The following is a 22233-nucleotide window of genomic DNA, read 5'->3' on the forward strand; positions in this document are numbered from 1 at the left end:
AAAAACTCTAATTCAACATATGAAATTATTCAATTTACATAACTCAATATCGTTTCACTACTTTGACGTCTTTTTCGTGGATGTTCAATCGCGCTACATAAATTCTAGTTAATAAAAAAGAATTCAATGCCAAAACTAGAATTTATCAAAAATACTAGTCCATGATGTTGAAGAAACCTAAAAATGTTGTCCAAAGATGTCGACTTCGTGTGGCAAAAGAAAAGGTGTTAAAAATTGGAATATGCAAGCATCTTCCACCGTCCAGCAATAACAAAACAAAAATCCAGCCGTCCATGATATTTGATCTCAACACCACCGATTTATTCGTGATTAATTCATTACATTAAAATAACAGTTTTAATAGTAACAAAAAATAAATAAATTATACAGTCGTTTTATAATACGAGGGTTGCTTTGCTTGCATGACCCCACTTCAATTTTTATACTATAATAATTAAACTTCAATTTGTAGTTTCGATGGGAAGCAATAATTAATGCCAAGATCTGATCGAATCAAACTAAATTCCTAAATCTGACTAATCAGAACCTGATTGTAAAAAACTGATTAAATTTGTTTTCTTTATAGTATAGCTTTATTATAATAATTAATTGTTTATCAAATACATTTTGCAGTCAATTGTTAAACCAACTAACTTAGCTGCAAAAACGTAGCATTGAATCTTTCATTACTACAAACCGCATTATTTTATTCATTATTGTGAAATAAGACGCCTTCCGATTTCAATTTTCACTATTTTTTATACTCAAGATTTATCGCTTCCCTCTGCAAATGGAGTAGCAACAATGGCGGATTTGGTCAATAGCTCTACTTCTCATATTGCACTGGGGTACATAACTTATTCAGTTACTGATTCTGCTTTCCTTTCACAGCCTTTCTGTTTTATTGGTTTGTGTTGCCGTTTTTGCGAAGGTAGGGTTTTAACTTCTTAGTGCGAAGCAATAATTGATTTTTGATGTGTGGGAAATGTATATTCGGACTGTAATTTCTCGCACCGGGCTGAGAATTTAGTGATTTCTTAGTTATTACTGGTTGACCTTTGCATGGGGTAGGGTTGATGGAATCTCGGATTGATTGGGGAGAGCCCATCTTTTCCCATTTAAATGGAGAAGAGTATGTTATGTTTCTGAAGCAAACTCTCTTCTTCCATTAGCTGTGTAACAAGGAAGCCCCTTTTTTTATGTTGAGGTTTCATGTGTTTTAATTTAAGTCTAGAAAATGTGATGCATGATTCAGTATTAATATGGGATGTTTCTTTCTTTTCCTGTTTTTTTGGTTCAAGGTGCTCGTTGACGATGTTGGAGCTCTTACATCATGTATTGAGTAAGAGAAGTTCCGCCTAGGCTTATGTGCTTATGTATCTTCTGCGTGCCCCTCAACTTGCGTCAAATCGAAGTATTTCCAGAGCTGTGAGGATTGTGGTGTTTCTGTGTGTCTATTGGAGGTTATTCACAGAGTTGTGGTGTCACGTCTTGTCTCCGCTGGGTTTTTATTTGAAAGAGGGAAAATACAGCAATATAAATATGGAGCCATTGAAAAATCAGAATACCATGCTGTATTCATCTGAACGAGGAAACGAAGATCATGGCCCTGTATCACTAGTTCATAGGACTGGTGCTTCAGGTTACGAAAATCCCGTTTCGCAGCACCAGGAGAGTGATTTGTCAGAACCTAAACCCGTACGCAACTTCTCTATACAGACTGGTGAGGAGTTCGCTCTTGAATTTATGCGTGACCGGGTCAACCCCAAGATTCCATTTATCCCAAATGAATATGGGGATCCCAGTTATGTGCCTGATTACTTGGACCTGAAAGGCACATTAGGCATTAGTCATGCTGGATCTGAAACTGGCTCAGATATACCAATGGTTGCCTCGGTGGTAAAAGCTGCTACAGAAGTTGAACAGAGGAATATGTCTTTACATGGAAGCAGTGCTAACCATGGCTCTGTGCAAGTAAGACGTGTCGCTTCTGATTACAACAATCAGTCCGTGCTACTACACTCCTCATCTGGGGCATCTGATAGTTCATCACAGAAGCTTAAAGCTCTCTGCAGTTTTGGTGGTAAAATACTGCCTCGCCCCAGTGATGGAAAACTCAGATATGTTGGTGGTGAAACACGCATTATCCGGATCGTCAAGGATATTACATGGCGAGAGTTATGGTTGAAAACTACTGCAATTTATGATGAGACGCATACCATAAAATATCAGCTCCCTGGGGAGGATCTTGATGCTTTAGTCTCTGTATCAAGTGATGAGGATCTGTTGAACATGATGGAGGAGTGCAATTTACTCAATGAGACAGAAGAATCAAGAAGGCTTCGTATGTTTCTATTCTCTCTTGAAGATTTGGAAGGCGCTCATTTCAGTTTAGCCAACACAGATGGTGATTCTGAGATTAAATATGTTGTTGCAGTCAATAGTATGGACATTGTGTCTAGGAAAAGCTCTACCTTTCGTGGGTTAGCAAGCTCTTCTGGAAACAGTTTAAATAAATTGGACACTCTCAATATCGAAAGGGACACAAGTAGGGCTTCTAGTGAACTTGTTGGGATTAATACCTCAGATATGGCTGGCTTCATTGTCTCGTCAACAGCTGGACAATCTTCTAAATATATTCAACCAAATTCCTCCAATGTTTATGAAAATGCACACTTTGATCCTGGTCAGATCGTGTACCATCATGAAGTCAAGCATCAACCTCCACATTTTGACTATAATCTGAATCCTCCATATAATGCCCCTTCTGAAAGTGCTGTGCCTCAATCTTCTTATGGGGCTGCTAGTGAACTTGTTGGGATTAATACCTCAGATATGGCTGGCTTCATTGTCTCGTCAACAGCTGGACAATCTTCTAAATATATTCAACCAAATTCCTCCAATGTTTATGAAAATGCACACTTTGATCCTGGTCAGATTGTGTACCATCATGAAGTCAAGCATCAACCTCCACATTTTGACTATAATCTGCATCCTCCCTATAATGCCCCTTCTGAAAGTGCTGTGCCTCAATCTTCTTATGGGGCTGCTTCTCAACAAAAAGGTCTTGAAGGGAAGCCTCCAGGTTTCTCAGACGCTCAAGGCACTCAAGTACAAGAAAATGAGGCAAAACTGAAAGTTGATGGTTCAATGCAACCGGAAAGTAGAAGCAATGGCGACAGAGAACTTAATTTTCCAGTTGAGGAGTCAACAGTTGTGATCCCTAAACTGGGCAAGGAGGTATCTTCAAAAAAGACAGAAGGGAGGACCCAGGAATCTGTTCCTGCCCCTAAACCTTTTGATGTTGTTAAAACATCCCAAATTTCAAGTGGAAATGAGCATTCTGCATCTGGTAATGCTCCAGCTCCCGAGTCTGTTAACTCAGAAAGTGATCGTACTGATCTGGGCCACACCGAGTCTTCTATTTCTCCTCAAAGGGTCTATTATTCTGAACGAATTCCTCGAGAGGAGGGTGGGCCTCTTAACAGAATATCAAAGTCAGATGATTCTCGGAATTCCCAATTTCTTGTCAGTCAGTCTCATACTGATAGTGCCCAGAAAGATTTGCAAGATTTAGTTTCGGGATTTTCTGAAAAATTTCAAAATGGAAATGTAGATATTCCTTCCAAGCAGTCAAATTCTACTTATCCTGTTGAGCCTGAAACCTTTGATGACAGGAATCAAAGAACTCAAATGGTAGATGCACGTGATGTTAAAGAGTCATTGCATGAAAATCAAGATCTGACAGGGCTGGAAGCTGGTTTGAAGCTTCACGCTGAGAGCCACGAGGATTCGACACATTCTGAAGATCCTACAGCTCCTAGGGTTGATGGGGTTGGGTGTCAGGACATTCCTAATGATGCTCATGAGCATTCTCAACTTATGAGAATGACAGGAACTCAGGGAGAATCCAAGGCTGCTTTGCCCAGAACTGAGCAAGGAGACATACTTATTGATATCAATGATCGGTTCCCTCGTAATCTCCTTTCCGATATATTTTCACAAGCTATTCTTTCAGATAACTCTTCTGATATCAGTCTCGTACCTAAAGATGGAGCTGGTTTGAGCATGAATATGGAAAACCATGAACCACAGCACTGGTCCTTCTTCCAGAGGCTGGCAGGGGATGAGTTTTTGAGAAGGGATGTTTCTCTTATTGATCAAGACCATGTTGTACTTTCCTCTGCAATTACAAAAGTTGAAGAACATGCACCTTTAGCATATGACTTTGTGCCACAGACAAGAGAAGGAACTCCTCCTAATCACTCAGAATTCAAGGAGAATTACAGCGATCGTGATCAGAAAAATGTACCAGCTGGAGATCAGCCTCACTCTTTGGATCTTCGTTCCAATTTTGATGCGCCACAAGCGAAAGTGAATGAGGGCGTTCAGTATAGTGATTTGACTGATAATATGGGAATTCGAGATTCAGACTACGGGGTACTTTTTCTTTTGAATAAACAGAATTAGTTAACTTATGCCGAATATTGCTTTAACTGAACATTTGCAACTTTATTAATACTTTCAGGGTGGGATAGGAAGTATTGGCTTACCTCCTCTAGAACCGTCCTTGGAAGATTTTGATATTAACTCTCTGCAGGTTAGTCTTAATTGTTGCCCTTATTGCCATTCTTCAAACAATGGCATGAGACGGTAACAACATATTACATAGTTGCTGTTGGTTGCAATCTCATGCTACATTTCAAAATAATTCTTCAAAATATATTCTAAATATTGTCAAAAGTGAAATAGAGTGGTATCTGGTTTGGTATTGAAGCTTGAAAATCTGCTAATTTACCATTTCCTGAATTGTGAATTTTTTGCATACTAACCTTTTGACTATGTTGCATGTAATCACCAATTATGCATCTGTAACTTTCTGCTGGATGACTTGCAGATTATACAAGATGCGGATCTTGAAGAATTGAGGGAACTTGGTTCTGGCACATTTGGAACTGTATATCATGGAAAGTGGAGAGGCTCGGATGTAGCAATCAAGCGCATAAAGAAAAGCTGCTTCACGGGGCGACAATCAGAGCAAGAGCGTCTGGTACATGATTTATACTTCAAGTAGCACAAAGTTCTTTTTTTCCTGCCAATATAGTCTTGGTATGGTGTGTTCCATTATTGGTAAAGCCATATGTTTACATGCTTTGAAATTTAAGCTTTCTTAAAATTGCTAATATGCAAATTGAAGAAATTGGCAGCAGTGTTTCTCTTGTACTGTTCTATTTTATTGTTATTGTTATGTTATTATAATAATAATAATAATAATAATAATAATTATTATTATTATTATTATTATTATTATTATCATTATCATGCATATATATTAGGCCTTGTTATCGTGGTTATTAAATAACTCAACACTTTCAGACCAATGAGTTTTGGAGGGAAGCGGATATTCTCTCAAAGCTTCATCACCCGAATGTGGTAGCATTTTATGGCGTTGTACAAGATGGACCAGGGGGTACATTGGCTACTGTAGCAGAATTCATGGTTGATGGATCTTTGCGACATGTTTTACTTCGGAAAGATAGGTATTGTTTTCAACTGAGTTGTCGCTGACTTCTAATAAGGTCGTAGATAGCAATTATTCGAGTAAAATCAGGAGCGTATTTCTGATGCTTTGTTTTTGTTTATATTATGATGTTAAACATGGTCATCAAAATTTTAACATGGAATTATGCCTTTGTGCTACTAAGTTTTGATTGACTCAATTTTTATTGTATAATTTTCAGACACCTTGATCGCCGGAAGCGGCTTATAATTGCCATGGACGCAGCTTTTGGGATGGAATATTTGCATTCAAAGAATATAGTGCACTTTGATTTGAAGTGCGACAATTTGCTTGTTAACTTAAAAGATCCTTCAAGACCTATTTGCAAGGTGATGTACTCGGGAACCTATTCCCCTTTCAACAAGATTACCTAATATCTTTTTTTGTCTTTCATCATCATCATCATTGTTATGATGTTACCATTTGATATTCTGAATCTCTGATATTGCTATGCAATTTATCAGGTAGGTGATTTTGGTCTATCAAAAATTAAGCGGAATACGTTGGTTTCTGGTGGAGTTAGGGGAACTCTGCCTTGGATGGCTCCAGAGCTATTAAATGGTAGCAGCAGTAAAGTATCTGAGAAGGTAACACCTGTAATCTACAGATTTACCTCCACAAATCTGAACTCATAGCAAATAGTATAAAAAGTCACGTATGCTACTCAAAGATTCCACAAGCTTTAACTACATTTTCTCATTCAGATCGGGTTGGGAAACATATTCTTTGCATAAGATTGTTCATCGGCATTAGAATTATATAAGCTAGTTTCCTAAGTTTATATGTACAAAACCAGCACTTTTCAACTGTTCTAAAATTCTCTGCGAAGCAAAGCAAACTCTTCTAATTTAGATATCTAATATATCTGATCCGTTCCACTAGCTAACTTCAAGCATCTCAATCTTTTCGGTGTTACCAGTTCATATAGTTGTTGGATTTGGTTGTTTGCTTGGCAGGTTGATGTCTTTTCATTTGGTATTGTCTTGTGGGAGATACTTACCGGAGAGGAACCTTATGCAAACATGCATTATGGCGCAATCATAGGTTTGTAACACCTACTCATAAACATTTGTTTTTGTGGTTGTGATATGCAGCAATTAATGGCTGTCCTGAAATATTTATTTCGAGAGGTATTGAGAACAACTTATTGGAAAATGTGATGTGTCATGAGAAAGTGCGAAACGTGCTTGTGCTGCGTTTTAGGAGAAATACTAGAAGGATGTAGTAGTCCTCCATCAATGAGAAGCACACCCTCCCTTCTTGCCATGGTATGATGGAATGGAATGAAGATAGGAATGATTCCTCGTACCAAACAAATGAATAGAACGGAAGTAGGAATCACATTCCATTCAAGAAGGGCCTTAGTAACTACTTCATGTCTTTGCAATATCCCTAAATCATGCATCCTCTTTTCTGGGACATCAGCCAAAGGAAGAATATAGTAGAGGTTTTTGATTTTGCACACATTTAAAACTCGCATTCCCATATGCAGGAGGCATTGTGAACAACACACTGAGGCCGACAATCCCGAGCTACTGTGATTCAGAATGGAGACAGTTAATGGAGCAGTGTTGGGCCCCGAATCCAGTGAGGAGGCCGTCGTTTACAGAGATAGCAAGCCGTTTGCGTGTAATGTCGGCCGCAGCCCAGCCACAGCCAAGGAAGGCAGCAGCCTCATAGGTATGTTCCTTACTGATCAAAGCAATTAGTTGATTCAATTGTACACACTAGGGACTACTACAACAGGTTGATCAACATATACAGATGCTGAGGTTATGAAACATATATTATTATGAACAGAGGTTTTGTTTGCCTCTCTATTTTCTTTAATGTGGGTTTCTTATTTAATTTTTTTTACTGAAAGACAGGAAAAAGATTGAATTGGAAAAAATAGTGGAGTGGAAATGACACTGCGATTTATTTAATTTTATTATGATCTATTTCAACGTGAAAGGATCTATTGGATTTGTAGGCTTTTAGCTTTGTACTGTGTTTTAGTAGAAAAATCAAACCTGAGTTAACAATTCATTGAACATGAAAAACTAGCAATATTTTATTGTAATTTTTCGAGACCACCTCAATATAAAATACAATTTGATTTTTTTATAAACTAAATTAAACTATAGTAGTATCATCAAATCGAATCTATTGGAAATAGAATATGAGAGTCTCTGGATTATGGGAAAGAGTAACTTTAATATCATTATTATGGTAGAGTCCCAAGTTCATAAGTCCCTAGGTACATTTAGTTCTCTAGTTCTATAAATATGAATGTACAATATATCTCAAACAATTCAAATCAATCACAATGTAGTCTTCAAGAGTTCTTCAGTTTTATTTTCCGCATTTTACTTTTCAACATGGTATCAGAGCAGGTTAGATCACATTGGTCGATCTCTGTCTCTATATAAAAAAAAATAGCCTAGCCATATTCTTCCCATACCAGTCGTGAATTCCACCAAATATCCAGTAAATAAACCTACAAAATGCCGAATTTGCCATAGCCTACGAACTGCCCAACCATCCAAATATTCAGCCAAGAAATCTATAAACCAAAGCACCCTAGAACAAATCCTATAATCTCAAATTATCGAGATATTACCAGTCCAAATTACCGAGCAGGCGAATCATAGAACCAAAAAAAAGTCTTCTCTGGTGCAGGGAAGGAGAAAGGGAGCTGTTGTCGGAGCCGGATGCAGGAAAGGGAGCCGTTGTCGAAAGTGTAAGATAGAGAGCGATAGCAGACCCATTTACAAATCTGAAACAAAACCCCATCACAAATTCAACCGCTGAAACTCTGGCTGAGGGGGAGAGGACAGTCCCAGCCTGAAAATTCATCGAGGTGAGAAGATGAAAGGCCTGTGGTCAACCCTGACGCTCGGAGAAGAAGGCACTACAGCCGAAGAGAAAACAACAGCAAGGATGAAGGAGTTCACAGTTTGTTTGCCCGAGGGGGAGAGGAAGTATCCGACCAAACAATCAGATCTGGCCTAAGAAAGTACAGCCGTAATTGCCCGTGAGAAGCTTGCCATGACCAACAGCAGGGCATTCGGGTAAGGAGACAAAGCAATTGAAGAATTATCCGGCCGAGGGGGAGAGGTTAGCCCAGTCGGATAATTATTTGAGATGATTGGAGAAGATAGCTTCAAGCAGAAATGGTCCGGAGAAGAAGAAGCAACCGAGAAAGCAGTCTCTGATGTCGGAAGTGCAAGTGTACAACACAAGAGCAGATCTAAAAAATGAAGTCTTTATATTCAATGAATCATCCGAAAGAGAGGGAGAGCACTACCCTTGTCGGATGATACCACCCACCGCCGGAGAAGGCGAGTGTATAACGAGTGATAGGCGTAAGGACACCTGGATGAATGCTGAGAAGAGAGAAGCAAAAGCAGCCCGTAGAATATGGGCCGCCGAGAAGGGCGAGGCGGTGATCGAGCATATGCAGTCGAGAAATCTGCAGAGCTAAGGGCCGGCGATAGGGCAGATGCGGCAAAGCAAGCTATCACCGAGAAGATGCCGCTGGGTGTGAGGAGCCGCGAAGTTTGGCTGCGACTCGTCGAAGATGGCCAGGCCTGTTGAGAGAAGAGAAGCTACAGTCGGGACATGTTGCGAACGTATATAATAGCATACGGCAAAGGGGGATATAGAAGCAACTGCCAAACGACTCATCTCTGAGTCGGAGAGTAGCATCCGACATGATGAGTTATCGCTGATGGGGAACGAGGCTTGGCAGCAACTCATTATAGAGGAGCCCTCCTGGAAAAGGGAGCAGGTGGTGAAACTAGCATGTCTGGAGAAGATTGAGATGACCGAGATGAGTTGCTTACGGTAGAGGCAGCAGAAAGACCACAACGGCTACCGGAGAAGAGTTGGTCAGCAAAAGAAGCCGACAGCGGAGGAATGAGAAAAGAAACGTCGAGAGAGCGAGAGCAGAAGCTCGTCGAGATGTCTCTTCGTGCAAAGGGTGAAATTCACATAAAGAAGAAATATGAGCAATTTTGGGCTAGTGTTGGGCTCAAGAAAGCAAAAAAAAAGAAGGAAAAGAATATGGGCTCGTTATTTTTAGCGGAATGGGCCAAGAATGGCCTTCCAAAATGAAGATTTGGGCTGCAAACTAAATTCAGACCAAAGACGAGTGAACTCCCGGACACGAGTTAAAACTGTCTAAGATGGCTCCTTGATACGAGCTAAAACTATCAACCAAAAATTGAAGAGCTCCTTCACAAGAGTTAAAACTGTCAATGGAAAATTGAAGATCTCCTTGAAACGAGTGTAAACTTTCAATGATGAATGAACAGCTCCTTGATAAGAGCCTAAACTTTCAATGAAGAAAAATGAAAGAGCTCCTTGAAATAAGCCTAAACTTTCAATGAAGAAAAATGAAGAAGCTCCTTGAAATGAGCTTAAACTTTCAATGAAAAAAAATAACTCCTGAATACGAGTATAAACTATTTACCAAAGTGAAGATCGTGCAAGTTATGTTTTGAAAAACTCGACACTTAACTTGAAGGGGAGTGTTGGAAATAGAATATGAGAGTCTCAAGATTATGGGAAAGAGTAACTTTAGGCCACCCCGCAACGCGTTACGCGGGTGGCCCGTATTCCGTTCCTGTGTGATGGGACACGTTGCAGCGTCTCGTCCAGTCACCAGCCCGCCCCCAGCTCGTCACCAGTTCCGTTCCGCCGTGACGAAACACGGGACGGCTCGCCACGCGCCGAGGCGACGTGGCGCCCTCCCAGGCCATGCGTGACGCCCACTCGCCGTCCCACGAGTGGGCATCGTCACGCTGACGCAATAATTCATTTTTTTAATTCGGATTAAATAAAAAAAAATAAAAAATAAAAAAAATGTGAAAAACGGTAATATTACCATTAATAGCCGGTAATAATTCATCGTCAGCGTCTCGTATGATCCCATCGTCGGGAATCAACAACCCCGGAAGTGCTTCTGGGAAAAGGTCACGGAGGCCTACCACGAGATTAAGCCGAAAAAAACCCACCGCCTCATATATAAGATGATCCGCGCTCACTTTGACCAAGTCGACAGAGAGGTCAAACGATTCTGCGCCATCTACAAGCATGAAGCGGCTCAGTACCAAAGCGGAGCCATGGGAGCCGACATTCTGAGGTCGGCTTTGCGTGTCTACTTCGAAGACACCTGCAAACAATTCAAATATGCCGATGTTTGGGAGGTCGTCAGGGACGAGGAAAGGTGAGCCAGCGGTGTGCGGTCCAGCTCGGGCTCGACCTCGAAGCGCACGAAGCACACGGTGAGTGACCAATACTCATTTGGTGAGGGCGGTTCGGGCAGCGGGCAATAAGAGTTTTCCTCGCAGGAGGAGGAGACCCCGACAGACGATGCCGGGGGGTCCTCCCGTGGGCGCCGTCGGCCGCAAGGGAGAAATGCGGCGAAGGCGGCTAAAGGGAGGAGGGGGGGCCGAGCCGAATCAAGCCAGGCGGGCTCGGGCTCGGGCTCGGGCTTGGGGGACCCTCGAACTTCCTTATGTCCATGTACATGACCGCCACAATGGCGGACACTTCCCGCTTTACGCCCACCCAATACCAAGCCTGGCTTAACGGAGTTACGTTTATGGCGGCACAACTTGGCATTCTGCCTCCTCAAGGCTTCGGTGCACCTCAACCGCCTCCTCCGGGGGGGATGACTCGACGGCGGAGTAGTTTTTTTTATTTTCTATAAAATTGTATTTTAAATTATGCCATTTTTATTTTTTTAGGATTTTAATTATGTCTTTTTTTATTTTTTTGAATTTTAAGTTGTATTTTTTTATGTTGTAATTTTATTTTATTTTTAATGAAGTGTGTTTTTTTAATTGAATTTGGTTAAAAATAAAAAAATGAAATTGAATGAATAGTAATTTAAGGGACGGTTTAAGGGACGGTTAAGGGACAGAGGGTTGCAGGTTCTGTCCCTTAGTTAAAGGATGGAGTAAAAAAGTACAATTGGGCCCGCGAATAGTAATTTAAGGGACGGTATAGTGACAGCGTTGTAGATGGCCTTAGGGTCTCAAGGGAATATATCATTATTATGGTAGAGTCCCAAGTTCATAAGTCCCTAGGTACATTTAGTTCTCTAATTCTATAAATATGAATGTACAATGTATCTCAAACAATTCAAATCAATCACAATGTAGTCTTCAAGAGTTCTTTCAGTTTTATTTTCCACATTTTATTTTTCAACAGAATCAAATCAATCAATATTAATACAGTTTGATGCGGTTTACTTTATTGTTTTCATATTTCATGACAAAAAAAGAGACCAATATATAATGCATTAAAAAAGGTATGATATTGTTCTAAATAAATTAAATTATTTGAAATATGAAAAGTAGTAGTCATGTAATTTCACTAGCATCTCCAATGGAGGCTAGCGGACCGGCTAGCCGATTCCCGGCGCTGGCCGGTCTGCTGGCCGAACCATTGTAGGCGGCGAGCGGAAAAACGGTGAGAATTTCGGCGAGCGCACGCTGATTTTTTAGCGCTGGCCGATCGGCTGGCCGCCATTGTAGGCGGACGATCGACGAGCAATCGGCCATCACTTTTTTTTAAAAAAATTCGAAACACTATATATACGCGATTTGCACGTAATTTTCATTCGCACCGCTTGTTTTAACAAGTTTTCTCTCACTTAATTTCTGTACAAGAGCAATAAAGCAAAATGGAGAACAACAACGAGTCTACTCCAGTGACGAGCGAGTCTCAAACTCCCACGGTACCCGTGGGAGGTGGATGGGGTCTGATGGCCGGGTACTACAACATGTACCCTTGGCAGTAGATGATGTCCGGGATGGCAGCCGAGGGTAGTATTCCGGGATGGCAGGGGATGCAGGGCAGGAAGGGGGTACCAGGGATGCAACCCGGGATGCAGATGATGCCAGGGTGGGCAGCCGGGGATGCAGCCCGGGATGCAGGGGACGCCGGGGGGGGCGGACAATGTCTATCGCCCCAGTCTTGATTTTTTGACTGCTTCTTCGCACACATCGACCCCATCGGAGACGCAGTTCACTAGGTATGAGACTTTCTCCTTAGAGGAGTTGGGGATAGATCTCGAGGATGCGGACACTCCCATTCAAACGAGGGGGAGTAGGGTGGGGTCGGGGTGTACCAAAGAAGAAGAAGGGCAAGAGGAAGTGGACGGATGCGGAGAACGTCGCGCTGTCCAAGGATTGGGTGAGTGTTTGCGATGATCCCATCCATTCGAACAATCAGAGGATCGTCAACTTGTGGGCTAAAATATCAGCAGCCTACAAGACATTTTGCCCGGAGGGGAGGCCACACAACGGGGAGGAGTGCCGGAAGGGGTGTGGGACCGAATCAGGGATGTGGTCTCCTGATTTTCGGGCTTGTACACCAACGCCCTCCGCATGCAGACCAATGGCCAAACTGACGAGGACTGCAGGAGGATAGCGGAGAAAGCCTTCCCCGTGCTCGGGCTTTATAAGGAGTTCACCTACTGGAACTGCTATGAGGTGTTGATGCACTCCGAGAAGTTTCGGGCAGGTGTCGATGTTGGCTGGCCAAAGAAGCAGCGACTGAACTATGCCGGTGATTACAGCGGCAGCAGCGGCGGTTCCCACGACCTCCCCGAGGATGTTCAGGAGTTCCCGTCCCAGGGGGTCGCCCAGGGGTCCCAGGAGGTCCAGTCGGCATCCCCCCTGTTGGCAAGTCGCCAACCGAGCTTGCCTTCTTCGCGCATCAACAAACGCGGACTCAGATGCACAAGATCTTAGCTGAATGGAGGGCGGCAACTGACCCCTGGAGAAGAGGTTTCTTCACTCAATGCTCGAGAGTATGCGGGTCGATTTGGATGCCGCCTCGGCACAGTTTGGGGGCTCATATGCCGCAGATTTGGGGTTTCCGGATAGTGGCGACAACGGCGGCGGCGACGACCACGAGGAGTGAGGCGGGGGCGGGGCTCGTGTGTGGAAGAGGTTTTTTTTAAATTAATGTAATTTTTTTAATTAATGTACTTTTTTTAATTTTACTATTATTATTAAATTTTCTCGTATTTGTGTCGTAAATTTAATTCCGTATTTTATGTGATTGTTAATTATTTAATTTTTATAATTTTGTTTATTGTGGCTAGCCTATTGCTTGTCTAGTTGCTTGTCCTGATGATGTGGCAGGAGGAGTTTTTAGTGATGATGACAGTGGCGGATCTAGTTAAAAAAAAGGGGTACGAGTGTACCCCAAAATTGTGAGTGACCCAGTGGTAATGTACTCTTCTAACATAGGCGTTGGCCCAGGATCGATGCCTCTTGGTCTCAGGGTTGATTTTGTTATTCTTTCTTATTGCTTTATGCTTTATTGCTTTTCTGCCTTGATTAATTATTCTATCTTGAGTAATTGTTTATAGTTTCTACGTAATGTTTGATTAAATATTAGTACAATTTATTATTTGTTCTCTCATTTATTTTATACCATACAATAATGTGGGTATTTATGATTTCTAATGCTCAGATTTGGGATTATATAAAAAATATGATTTGTTTTGTTTTAGTTTAAATATTTAAAACTTTTCACAACTAAAACAAATTCTTTGTTATATAAATATCCAAAACTTTCATTTCTAATAGTAAAACATTTTCTAGTAATAATATCAAAAGATAATCTATTTTTATATAGATAACAAAAAAAAATATATTGAATATTAAATCTTATCGGTAAAATTATTTATCGTACCCTCAGTATAAAATTTCTTGATTCGCCACTGGATGATGATGTGGCAGGAGTAATTTGTGGCTAGCCTATGACTGGCATATGGTTGACCTATTATTATTGCGGATGCTCTTAAACTAATTGTAATTCAAAAATTAATTCGAAGATCCCGTGTGTAGGGTTGTTTTTGTCAATTCCGCTATAATATTTTGTTAACGAATTACAGACTTGGGAATTTCGTAACACTAAAAATAGGGAGATCGCAACTTACATCACAGTAAGCACCAACCATTAATCGACACGTGGCTACGTACTATGTATATAGTGCTCTAGAGCATACGACACGCGTCTCAGGTGTCGATTTCCCCAGAAGCCTCTCTCTCTCTCAATTTCAAAACCCTCTCTCCCTTTTCTCGCTCCCTCTCTACGTGTACCTCCATTCTCTCTCTCTTAGGGTTTTCGCCACCGAGGAAAGCTCAATCTAATTTCCCGTACGTATTGTTCACTTCTTCATCTCCGTTTCTCTGTTTGACTTTGCTATGGTGTTAAAATGTTTCTACGCTGCGTAATTGAAGGTGCTTTCTTTTTTCTCAATTTTCTATTTTGCGTGTTATGCCTCTATTTTTTGGTGACATTTGTCGACAAAAGTGCCAGCATGATGTACAATAGGAAAATCGGGGAATAATTTAATATGTATGTTAACTTGCAGTTGGTTTTTGTTCCTTTCCCTCATTTTCAACACTTTCTAGCATTAGATTTGGAGCAGAGGAGAATCGTCAGATTTAAGTGTTATGAACTATCGTCAAATTTGTCAACAGATAATTAATCTACGAGTGGTATATTCTTCATGTTCATACAATACAGAATGGGATTTGGTGATATTGAGGATGAGATTTGGATACCAAACAAGATTATAAGATTTGGATATTATATCGCATACTTATCCTTATTTTTAGCCAGTTAGGATTTGATTAGATTTTAATTGTTGATTTACTCTAACAATTACTTGGGATTTGATTTGATTTGATTTATTTCCAAGTTTAGGGATATAGTATTATTATTATTATTATTATTATTATTATTATTATTATTATAAATAAGACTGCATATCTTTGGAGAGATCGGGGCTGCAGTCGTAGGGGAGGATTCATATTTATGAGAAAAATTCCCTAGTCTTTTCTCGTGCTCAATTTATGCTTTTTCTAGTGTGCCCGGCTTTTACTCCTATCATCTTAATAAGAGATTCCGTAACTATGCTTTACTCGTGGATTTTTCTCGTTCATCTCCTTTGCTGCTTTTATATTGCTCACCTGCTTTTATAGTTAGTGCACAGAGTTGTTTTGAACTTTTCATCAGTCTTGTTGTTTACACAAGTGAATTTCCTGTGTAAATTTATACATTGTGCTATCCCATGCGTCTATAATGGTGGTTGATGGATTTTCTGTGGACCTTGGACTATCGATTAGCTGAGTTCTTATTTCCTTATCTGTTGCAGTGTCGGGGTGAGAATATAGTGAGTGAAAAAGTTTAACTTAGCATTTTGAGTAGACATGGACCATTCAGATCAAAGGCAGCAGCATCTAGCACACCCGAACCAGCAACAACAGGCAGGTGGTGGCTCGATGGCATATGCCACTCCCCCGTATCAAACAGCACCCATGGTGGCTACTGGCACTCCCGCTGGCACGGTTTCCTCTCCCACTAGTTTCACTCCTCAGCAACAGCTCGCCTACCACCAGGCCCAGCAATTTCTCAGTCAGCAACAGCAGCAGCAGCTTCAAGCGTTCTGGGCTAGTCAGATGCAAGAGATTGATCAAACTACTGATTTCAAGAACCACAGCCTTCCCCTCGCCCGGATAAAAAAGATCATGAAAGCCGACGAGGATGTTAGAATGATCTCTGCTGAAGCTCCTGTCATATTCACAAAAGCGTGCGAAATGTTCATCTTGGAACTGACGCTGCGATCTTGGATCCACACTGAAGAAAACAAAAGGCGGACTCTGCAGAAGAACGACATTGCTGCTGCCATCTCAAGAACTGACGTTTTTGACTTTTTGGTTGATATAATTCCTAGAGATGAGTTGAAAGAAGAGGGGCTTGGCATTACCAAGGCTGCCATTCCGTTAGTTGGATCAGCTCCGGATCAGCTCCCGTACTACTATGTTCCCCCGCAGGCCCCGGTGGGAGCTCCCCCAGGAATGATCATGGGGAAGCCGATTGATCAGGCTGCACTCTACGGTGCTCAGCAGCACCAACCTCCACCGCCCTACATGCAGTGGCCGCAGTCTCATCCTTCGCAGGAGCAACAGAGTGACTCGTAGGGCGTCGTTTTGATCTTGGGTTTGTGTTCTATAATTATGTAGGCGTTATTTTCTTGGTCGTTTTGGCGTGCTGTGCTACTCCCAAACTTAGTAGTGAGATGATTTTGATGTATGAAGTCTTGCGTTTTGACGTTTATTCATTTCAATGGTTGGGAATTGGAAACTGTATTCCACTTATCTATGGTAATTAAAGCTGATTTCATCGCCTCTGCTGTTAGGCTGTCTGTTTTTCTAGTATGTTTCCCAATTCTTGTAATTGGATTTTATTAAAATAAAAGGGCTAGTAATGATTGATTTTAGTTGGAACATTTTCACAAATTTGGACATATTTTCTAAAGAACAATGCTATGGTGCACCGAATGCACAATTAATCTATTTCTAATTGGATTGATAATTTTAGTTAGGAACTAACAAAAGTAAGTGTTTTGAACACCGACATTTCTCGGTTAAAATTCAAAGAGATTGAAATTGAGCTCTACAAAATTTATGAGTATTCAAACTACAAAGTCGATATAACACTTGAAGAATGTTTTTTGTTTTAAAATTAACTCGTATAAAGAAATTGTGCATGTGTTGGTTACGACATAAATATTCTTCTCGATCAAAACTTTTTCCTATTGCCTACAATACATAGAATGAGAATATAAGAGAGACACAAGGGCGTTGAACAAATATCCCTTAGGAGTTTTGAGATACTTCGATAGCTTTGCCCCTCTTCCGTTTCTTACTTTTTCTTCGAATTTCTTTTGTTCTCGACTTCTGCTCCTTTCGTGCCATGGCCTTCTCCTCAAACCCGCTGTCCATCATTTTCATCACTGTCACGCGCCTAGCCTTGTATACCTGATGCAATTACAGCACATACACATAAGCAATACAGTATATATCTGATACACAACTACACACACATCTTTATCTAGCTTTGCTCCCTTGGCTGGTACCGAAGCATAAAAAACTTAAATGTGATGTAAAGAACTCATCAAATTTTTGTGAAATCGCCATAGCTCATAAGCATTTACCTTTGTGATATCCTCAAGTACATCCTTCTCCTTACACTCGAACTCATCAAATTTTTTCCCTATAAGATCTTCTATTTTATGCACAAGGTCCACATCATTCTGCATAAATATATATTAACTGGTTAGCAGAGAACGGCTTTAAGCATCAAACCACAAAAACATGATATAAACAAAAAAAATATAAACGATGGGCAAGACTTCATCTCAAAATCTCTGTAAGTGTATCACCAAAATACCCTCATTGACATTTTCTTCATGCTGGGAGTTCATTGGCAGAAACAATCCACGATTGACAGTAAACAAATATGCAGCAGAAAAAGGAAGGACCAATGCTCTACAGAGATATTTATCTAGAAATTTTAGTGTGTTGCAGTAGTTGAGTTTTTGAAGATTTTCTATACACTTCAACTTTAGTGCAAGTAGTATATTAGCAAAGGCCTTAGTAGCATATAACTAACTTGTTGATGGTCTGATAGGTAATACCTCAAAGCCTTGTTTACTTTCATTGATAAAATTGGATAGACAAAATGAACCCAACCTAATCCATTGTAAACTTTGGAATCGGGATTATCTACTTGAGTTGAGTGCAAATTGACTACGATATCCTCAAAATTATTAACTCAAAAATTGTCATTAGGTAATTGTACTATATATGCTTCTATGTAAAGTCGTAAACAAAACATTAGATAAGAGTAGACATATCTCTCATCTAGTCAAACAGTGTAGCCAAATAATTATTATTGATTTATAGTATTATGCATCCAGTCTATCTAACAGAAATCAACATACAGATATTGCCTATTCAGATATCAAATGCAATATCCCGTCCTGTATACCCCAGAAGAAGGAAGTATCATGGAACAAAAGCATGCACACAAACAAGTATATTCAATAGGCGACTAAATGTGATCAGACTTCAGTGGCATCTATTACACAAATAACTCGGTGCCACCAAAAGCAGGAGCAGGTTACAAGTCTATGAAGAGTTTTGGAATTTAAACACACCAAATCTCAGATTTTACCTTGGTGATGAAGCTAAGAGCAAGGCCTCCTCTTCCTACTCTAGCAGTACGACCAACTCGATGAATATAATCCTCTGGATACCTATAAAGAACAGGCACTTCAGTTCTGTTCATGAGTATGAAAGATGAATCAACATCATTGACACCCTTGTACGTCATTACCTTGGAATGTCATAGTTTATGACCAAATCTACTGTTGGTATGTCTAAACCACGGTTAGCAACATCGGTTGCAATTAGTATAGGGACCTGCCCGGATTTGAATTTATGTAATGCCGAAAGCCTCAACGACTGGGATTTATAAGAGTGCAATGCTGCTACTTCAAGATCAAGCTGTTCTAGCAACAAACTCAGAAGTTCACAACTCCTGCTCAACCAAAGACAGCACTGGAACAGTCAAAGGCTTGTATTTACAGATAAAAAAGTTTTGAAGATGCAACTTTACTATGTGTTTGTAACATAACTCTATAATCTAGTTGAAAAATTTGCATGATACTATTAGAGATCAAGATTTGATACTTCCACCTTACCAATATTGCTTTGATATAAATATAATTAGTACATTTGCAACAAAAATGGGAAAAGAGTTAGAAGTGACAAACAAACTCGGTAATGCTTAAGAAAAGGTTGTACCTGCAGGTGGAAACAAATATCATGGCCGATCGAACACCCATTTCCTTCATTTTGTTCAATATGTGGAGAAGGTACACATCCCTCACATTCTTGGGAATAAAAATATACTGTTGCTTCAGAGATTCCACTGTTTTAAAACCTTCATATGCTGCATAGAAATATGTTTTATTTGCCGAGAGTTCAAGTAACGTCTGTAAGTTGCTACTCATGGTGGCAGTAAATAGTAACGTTTGCCGTTTCTTAGGTAAGCACTGAAAAATAACTCTCAACTCTGCTTCAAAGTTAATGTCCATGACTCTGTCAGCTTCATCCAACACTAGAAACTGTCAAACAAGATTCTGTGTAAGAACTATATTTCAGGGCATAAGCAGGAAAGCAACATAACTACCATTTAGTGGCAGACAATATTACAGTCATTGACTCATTGCATGCCGAATTTCTTAAGGAAAAAGAAGGTGCAGCTAATAAAGTAAAAAAAGCATAGAGTTAGTAAGGTGGCAATTATTGTCATCCCAAATTGTCAGAGGTAGAGGTACACTAATGAAGTGCAAATGTTGATGACTATGTTTGCATGATCAGAGGTACAAGTGAGAAGTGAGAACTCCCTAACAATTCGAAGTTGATTTAAACTATCACTGTCTTTGCTGGGACCAAGATGATCAGTCTCTAATTTTCCACTTAGATCAACATAATACAATAATACACAACCAAATTCTTCTCACTCTTTAAGTGTTCATAAAGAAAAACCCTATGAAGAATACAAATGGTTCTAACAGAAAGCACTGTCCTTTAAAAAGGAAAATTTCGAAGAGGAGCCTAACCGACCACGGCAAGGCTGGCTTCTAATAGTTGGAACATAAAAAGCTTCAAGATTTTCCTCGATAATGCTTTTAATGAAATCAACATAACTGAGAACTAACATTTTGAGAAATCAACAAAGCATGCCTCTTTAAAACTAGTGTCAGCTATAATTCCTATCAAGTAAAAGAAGATAAACTACTCCTACAAGTTCTAATAAACTAATCATTTATGATAGGCCAGCAGAAAACTGAAGATAAATTAAAAAATTAATCACCTTAGTTCTAGAGAAAATAGCAGGCAAATCAGGATTCTGTTCAAGCAGAAATTTAATCCTTCCCGGAGTAGCAACCACCACATGCGGCCTCTGCATCAAACTCCGCGACTGCGTAATCATATCCATCCCGCCAACAATCTCCACGCACCGGAGCCCTAATCCCGACCCGAGCGCCTTAAACTGATCCGCCAATTGGTGAGCCAGCTCCCGCGTCGGAGTCACCACCAGTGCAAACACCCCATACGGATCCTCGGCGAGGCGCTGGAGGATCGGGAGGACGAACGCCGCCGTCTTGCCGCTCCCGGTCTGCGCGAGGCCAAGCACGTCCCGGCCGGCCAGGATTTTGGGGATGCAATGGTACTGCACTGGAGTTGGACGCTTCATCTTGAGCTCCTTGCAGGTGTTTACAGCCCATTCCGCCAGCCCTAGGTCGGAGAAGGTGATGTGCGCCGGTGTAGGGTTAGGGTTTAGTACTTTCTCCAATTCCTTCACGGCGGAGGTTGCTGGTGGCGGCGGATTGTCGACTGTTGTGGTTGATTTCTTCTTTTTACGGGAGAACAATTGGAAACTTGGTTCAAGTTGGATTTCTTCCTCCATTGTTGCTTCTTGCTAAGCTGTGTAAACCCTGATGAAATTGGAGACGAAGACAGGGTAGTTTCTTCGTTGTATTGAAGGAGTGGGCTTTTCTATATACTGGGTTATTTTTGGTTTTTAACTAACAATTGGGCTTTAGTGCTATGTAATTGGGCTTTATTTACAGGCCCATATTCAACTTGTATAAGATTAGTTGTTAAAAATCAGAAACGTTGACATAATTTTAATTTTAAAACGTTTTATAAATTATTGAAAAAAAAATCACGTTTAATTTATGTGTAGTAGATCAAAATAATACAGACGCGTATAATTAAAATTTAAGAATATGATTAAATTGGGTAATTGGAGTAATTGTGTGAAAAAAGAATCGGAACAATGATTTAAAAAGTACTCCAATTTTCTAATTTAATAATTTCCACTTAATTAATACGATGCTTGTTACTGAAATAGGCGCAATATTGGGATAATTGAAACTCAACCTGAATGTCAGTTTGTTTGGTTCGATTTTTAATCCTAAATAGTATTTATTTTTTGTGTTTTGGTGTTGTTGCAAATTACAGAATATACTCTAAAATTTGCATCAAACCCTAAGACTTAATAGATAATAATGCAGAATCCAAAAGCAAATAATGTTAAAAGAAAGCCTCTCATGTCCTAGTTTTAATGTTAATTTCCTCTTCACTATGTATGCAAATGCAATGCAAGCAACTCCTCCTCTTTTTTAGATTTATCAACAAATTAATTAATATTTATCTCTCACTAATCTACCATGGCTGTTTTATTTGAGGTGGGTGCATTAAAAATGAATAACAAAATCATAAGTCCAATACCTTTTAACATAAAATCATGGGAAATGGTTATCAATGAAATTAAAATAAGCTTAATAGGAGTACATTTCTTCTTGAATTTATGCAAGTTTGGACTCTATAAAAAGGCAATGCATGTACGTGATTCAAATATCAAACTCAAAATACAAAAATGGCTAAACAATTCTCACATTTCACTTATATTTCATTTAAAATTAATATATATACATGAATTCATGTTCCACTAAACTTTTCATACCCATTTTTCTTAACATTTTTTGAACCCTCACCAAAAAAATGAGACTACTACATTTTATAGAATACAAATAGTCCTGCATAGGTAAGTTAGCAGTCGTATTAAAAAAAAATCGGATCAAACATTTAAAAATGTTTTTTATTCAATACTTTCAACTCAATTAAGAGCATCCGCAATAGCGCCTGACCCGGCGGACGTCCGACCGACGTGCCGACATTGTGCAAAGGTGACGCGAATACGGACGTCCGCTGCGGACACCAGAGTTCCGCGACGTT

At 40.1% G+C, this 22233-nt stretch overlaps 3 protein-coding genes across 6 annotated transcripts; 2 read left to right on the forward strand and 1 right to left on the reverse strand.

The window, feature by feature from the left end:
* Positions 1-654: 654 nt before the first annotated feature.
* LOC121758542 (serine/threonine-protein kinase pakA-like) lies at positions 655-7516 on the forward strand. Of its 3 annotated transcripts, XM_042153925.1 has the most exons (10): positions 655-848; positions 1302-2587; positions 2834-4440; positions 4529-4600; positions 4898-5050; positions 5377-5540; positions 5742-5889; positions 6025-6147; positions 6517-6604; positions 7053-7516. In XM_042153925.1, exons 2-10 carry the CDS (start codon positions 1375-1377, stop codon positions 7238-7240), a joined length of 3756 nt encoding a protein of 1251 aa, XP_042009859.1. In that variant the 5' UTR covers positions 655-848; positions 1302-1374; the 3' UTR covers positions 7241-7516. The 3 variants fall into 3 exon arrangements, with proteins under 3 accessions (XP_042009859.1, XP_042009858.1, XP_042009857.1); XM_042153924.1 differs by having other exon boundaries at positions 655-931; positions 1302-4440; XM_042153923.1 differs by having other exon boundaries at positions 1302-4440.
* Positions 7517-14574: 7058 nt separating this feature from the next.
* On the forward strand, positions 14575-16762 carry LOC121759442 (nuclear transcription factor Y subunit C-2-like). Of its 2 annotated transcripts, none has more exons than XM_042155017.1 (2): positions 14575-14727; positions 15732-16762. In XM_042155017.1, the coding sequence occupies exon 2, from the start codon at positions 15787-15789 to the stop codon at positions 16555-16557; it is 771 nt and encodes a 256-aa protein (XP_042010951.1). In that variant the 5' UTR covers positions 14575-14727; positions 15732-15786; the 3' UTR covers positions 16558-16762. The 2 variants fall into 2 exon arrangements, with proteins under 2 accessions (XP_042010951.1, XP_042010952.1); XM_042155018.1 differs by having other exon boundaries at positions 14591-14811.
* A 308-nt stretch (positions 16763-17070) lies between these two features.
* On the reverse strand, positions 17071-20966 carry LOC121759433 (DEAD-box ATP-dependent RNA helicase 36-like). Its single transcript, XM_042155009.1, has 6 exons — positions 20303-20966; positions 19228-19550; positions 18758-18961; positions 18596-18677; positions 17574-17672; positions 17071-17397 (listed from the first exon to the last, which is right to left on the reverse strand). The coding sequence occupies exons 1-6, from the start codon at positions 20897-20899 to the stop codon at positions 17236-17238; spliced, it is 1467 nt and encodes a 488-aa protein (XP_042010943.1). The 5' UTR covers positions 20900-20966; the 3' UTR covers positions 17071-17235.
* Between the last annotated feature and the right edge of the window lie 1267 nt (positions 20967-22233).

The sequence above is a fragment of the Salvia splendens genome, chromosome 12 (assembly GCF_004379255.2).
Source record: "Salvia splendens isolate huo1 chromosome 12, SspV2, whole genome shotgun sequence".
Classification (NCBI taxonomy): Eukaryota; Viridiplantae; Streptophyta; class Magnoliopsida; order Lamiales; family Lamiaceae; genus Salvia; species Salvia splendens.

What these genes read in the sequence shown, in the direction of transcription:
- LOC121759433 (XM_042155009.1), bottom strand. Translation starts at nt 20,899, where the DNA reads ATGGAGGAAGAAATCCAACTTGAACCAAGTTTCCAATTGTTCTCCCGT. An exon ending in CTATTTTCTCTAGAACTAAG is followed by an intron (nt 19,551 to 20,302) that starts GTGATTAATTTT and finishes CTTGTTTGACAG; the next exon opens with TTTCTAGTGTTGGATGAAGC. An exon ending in CTCTTAGCTTCATCACCAAG is followed by an intron (nt 17,673 to 18,595) that starts GTAAAATCTGAG and finishes ATATTTATGCAG; the next exon opens with AATGATGTGGACCTTGTGCA.
- LOC121759442 (XM_042155017.1), top strand. Translation starts at nt 15,787, where the DNA reads ATGGACCATTCAGATCAAAGGCAGCAGCATCTAGCACACCCGAACCAG.
- LOC121758542 (XM_042153924.1), top strand. Translation starts at nt 1,375, where the DNA reads ATGTATCTTCTGCGTGCCCCTCAACTTGCGTCAAATCGAAGTATTTCC. An exon ending in TTGATATTAACTCTCTGCAG is followed by an intron (nt 4,601 to 4,897) that starts GTTAGTCTTAAT and finishes GATGACTTGCAG; the next exon opens with ATTATACAAGATGCGGATCT. An exon ending in GCAGTAAAGTATCTGAGAAG is followed by an intron (nt 6,148 to 6,516) that starts GTAACACCTGTA and finishes TTTGCTTGGCAG; the next exon opens with GTTGATGTCTTTTCATTTGG.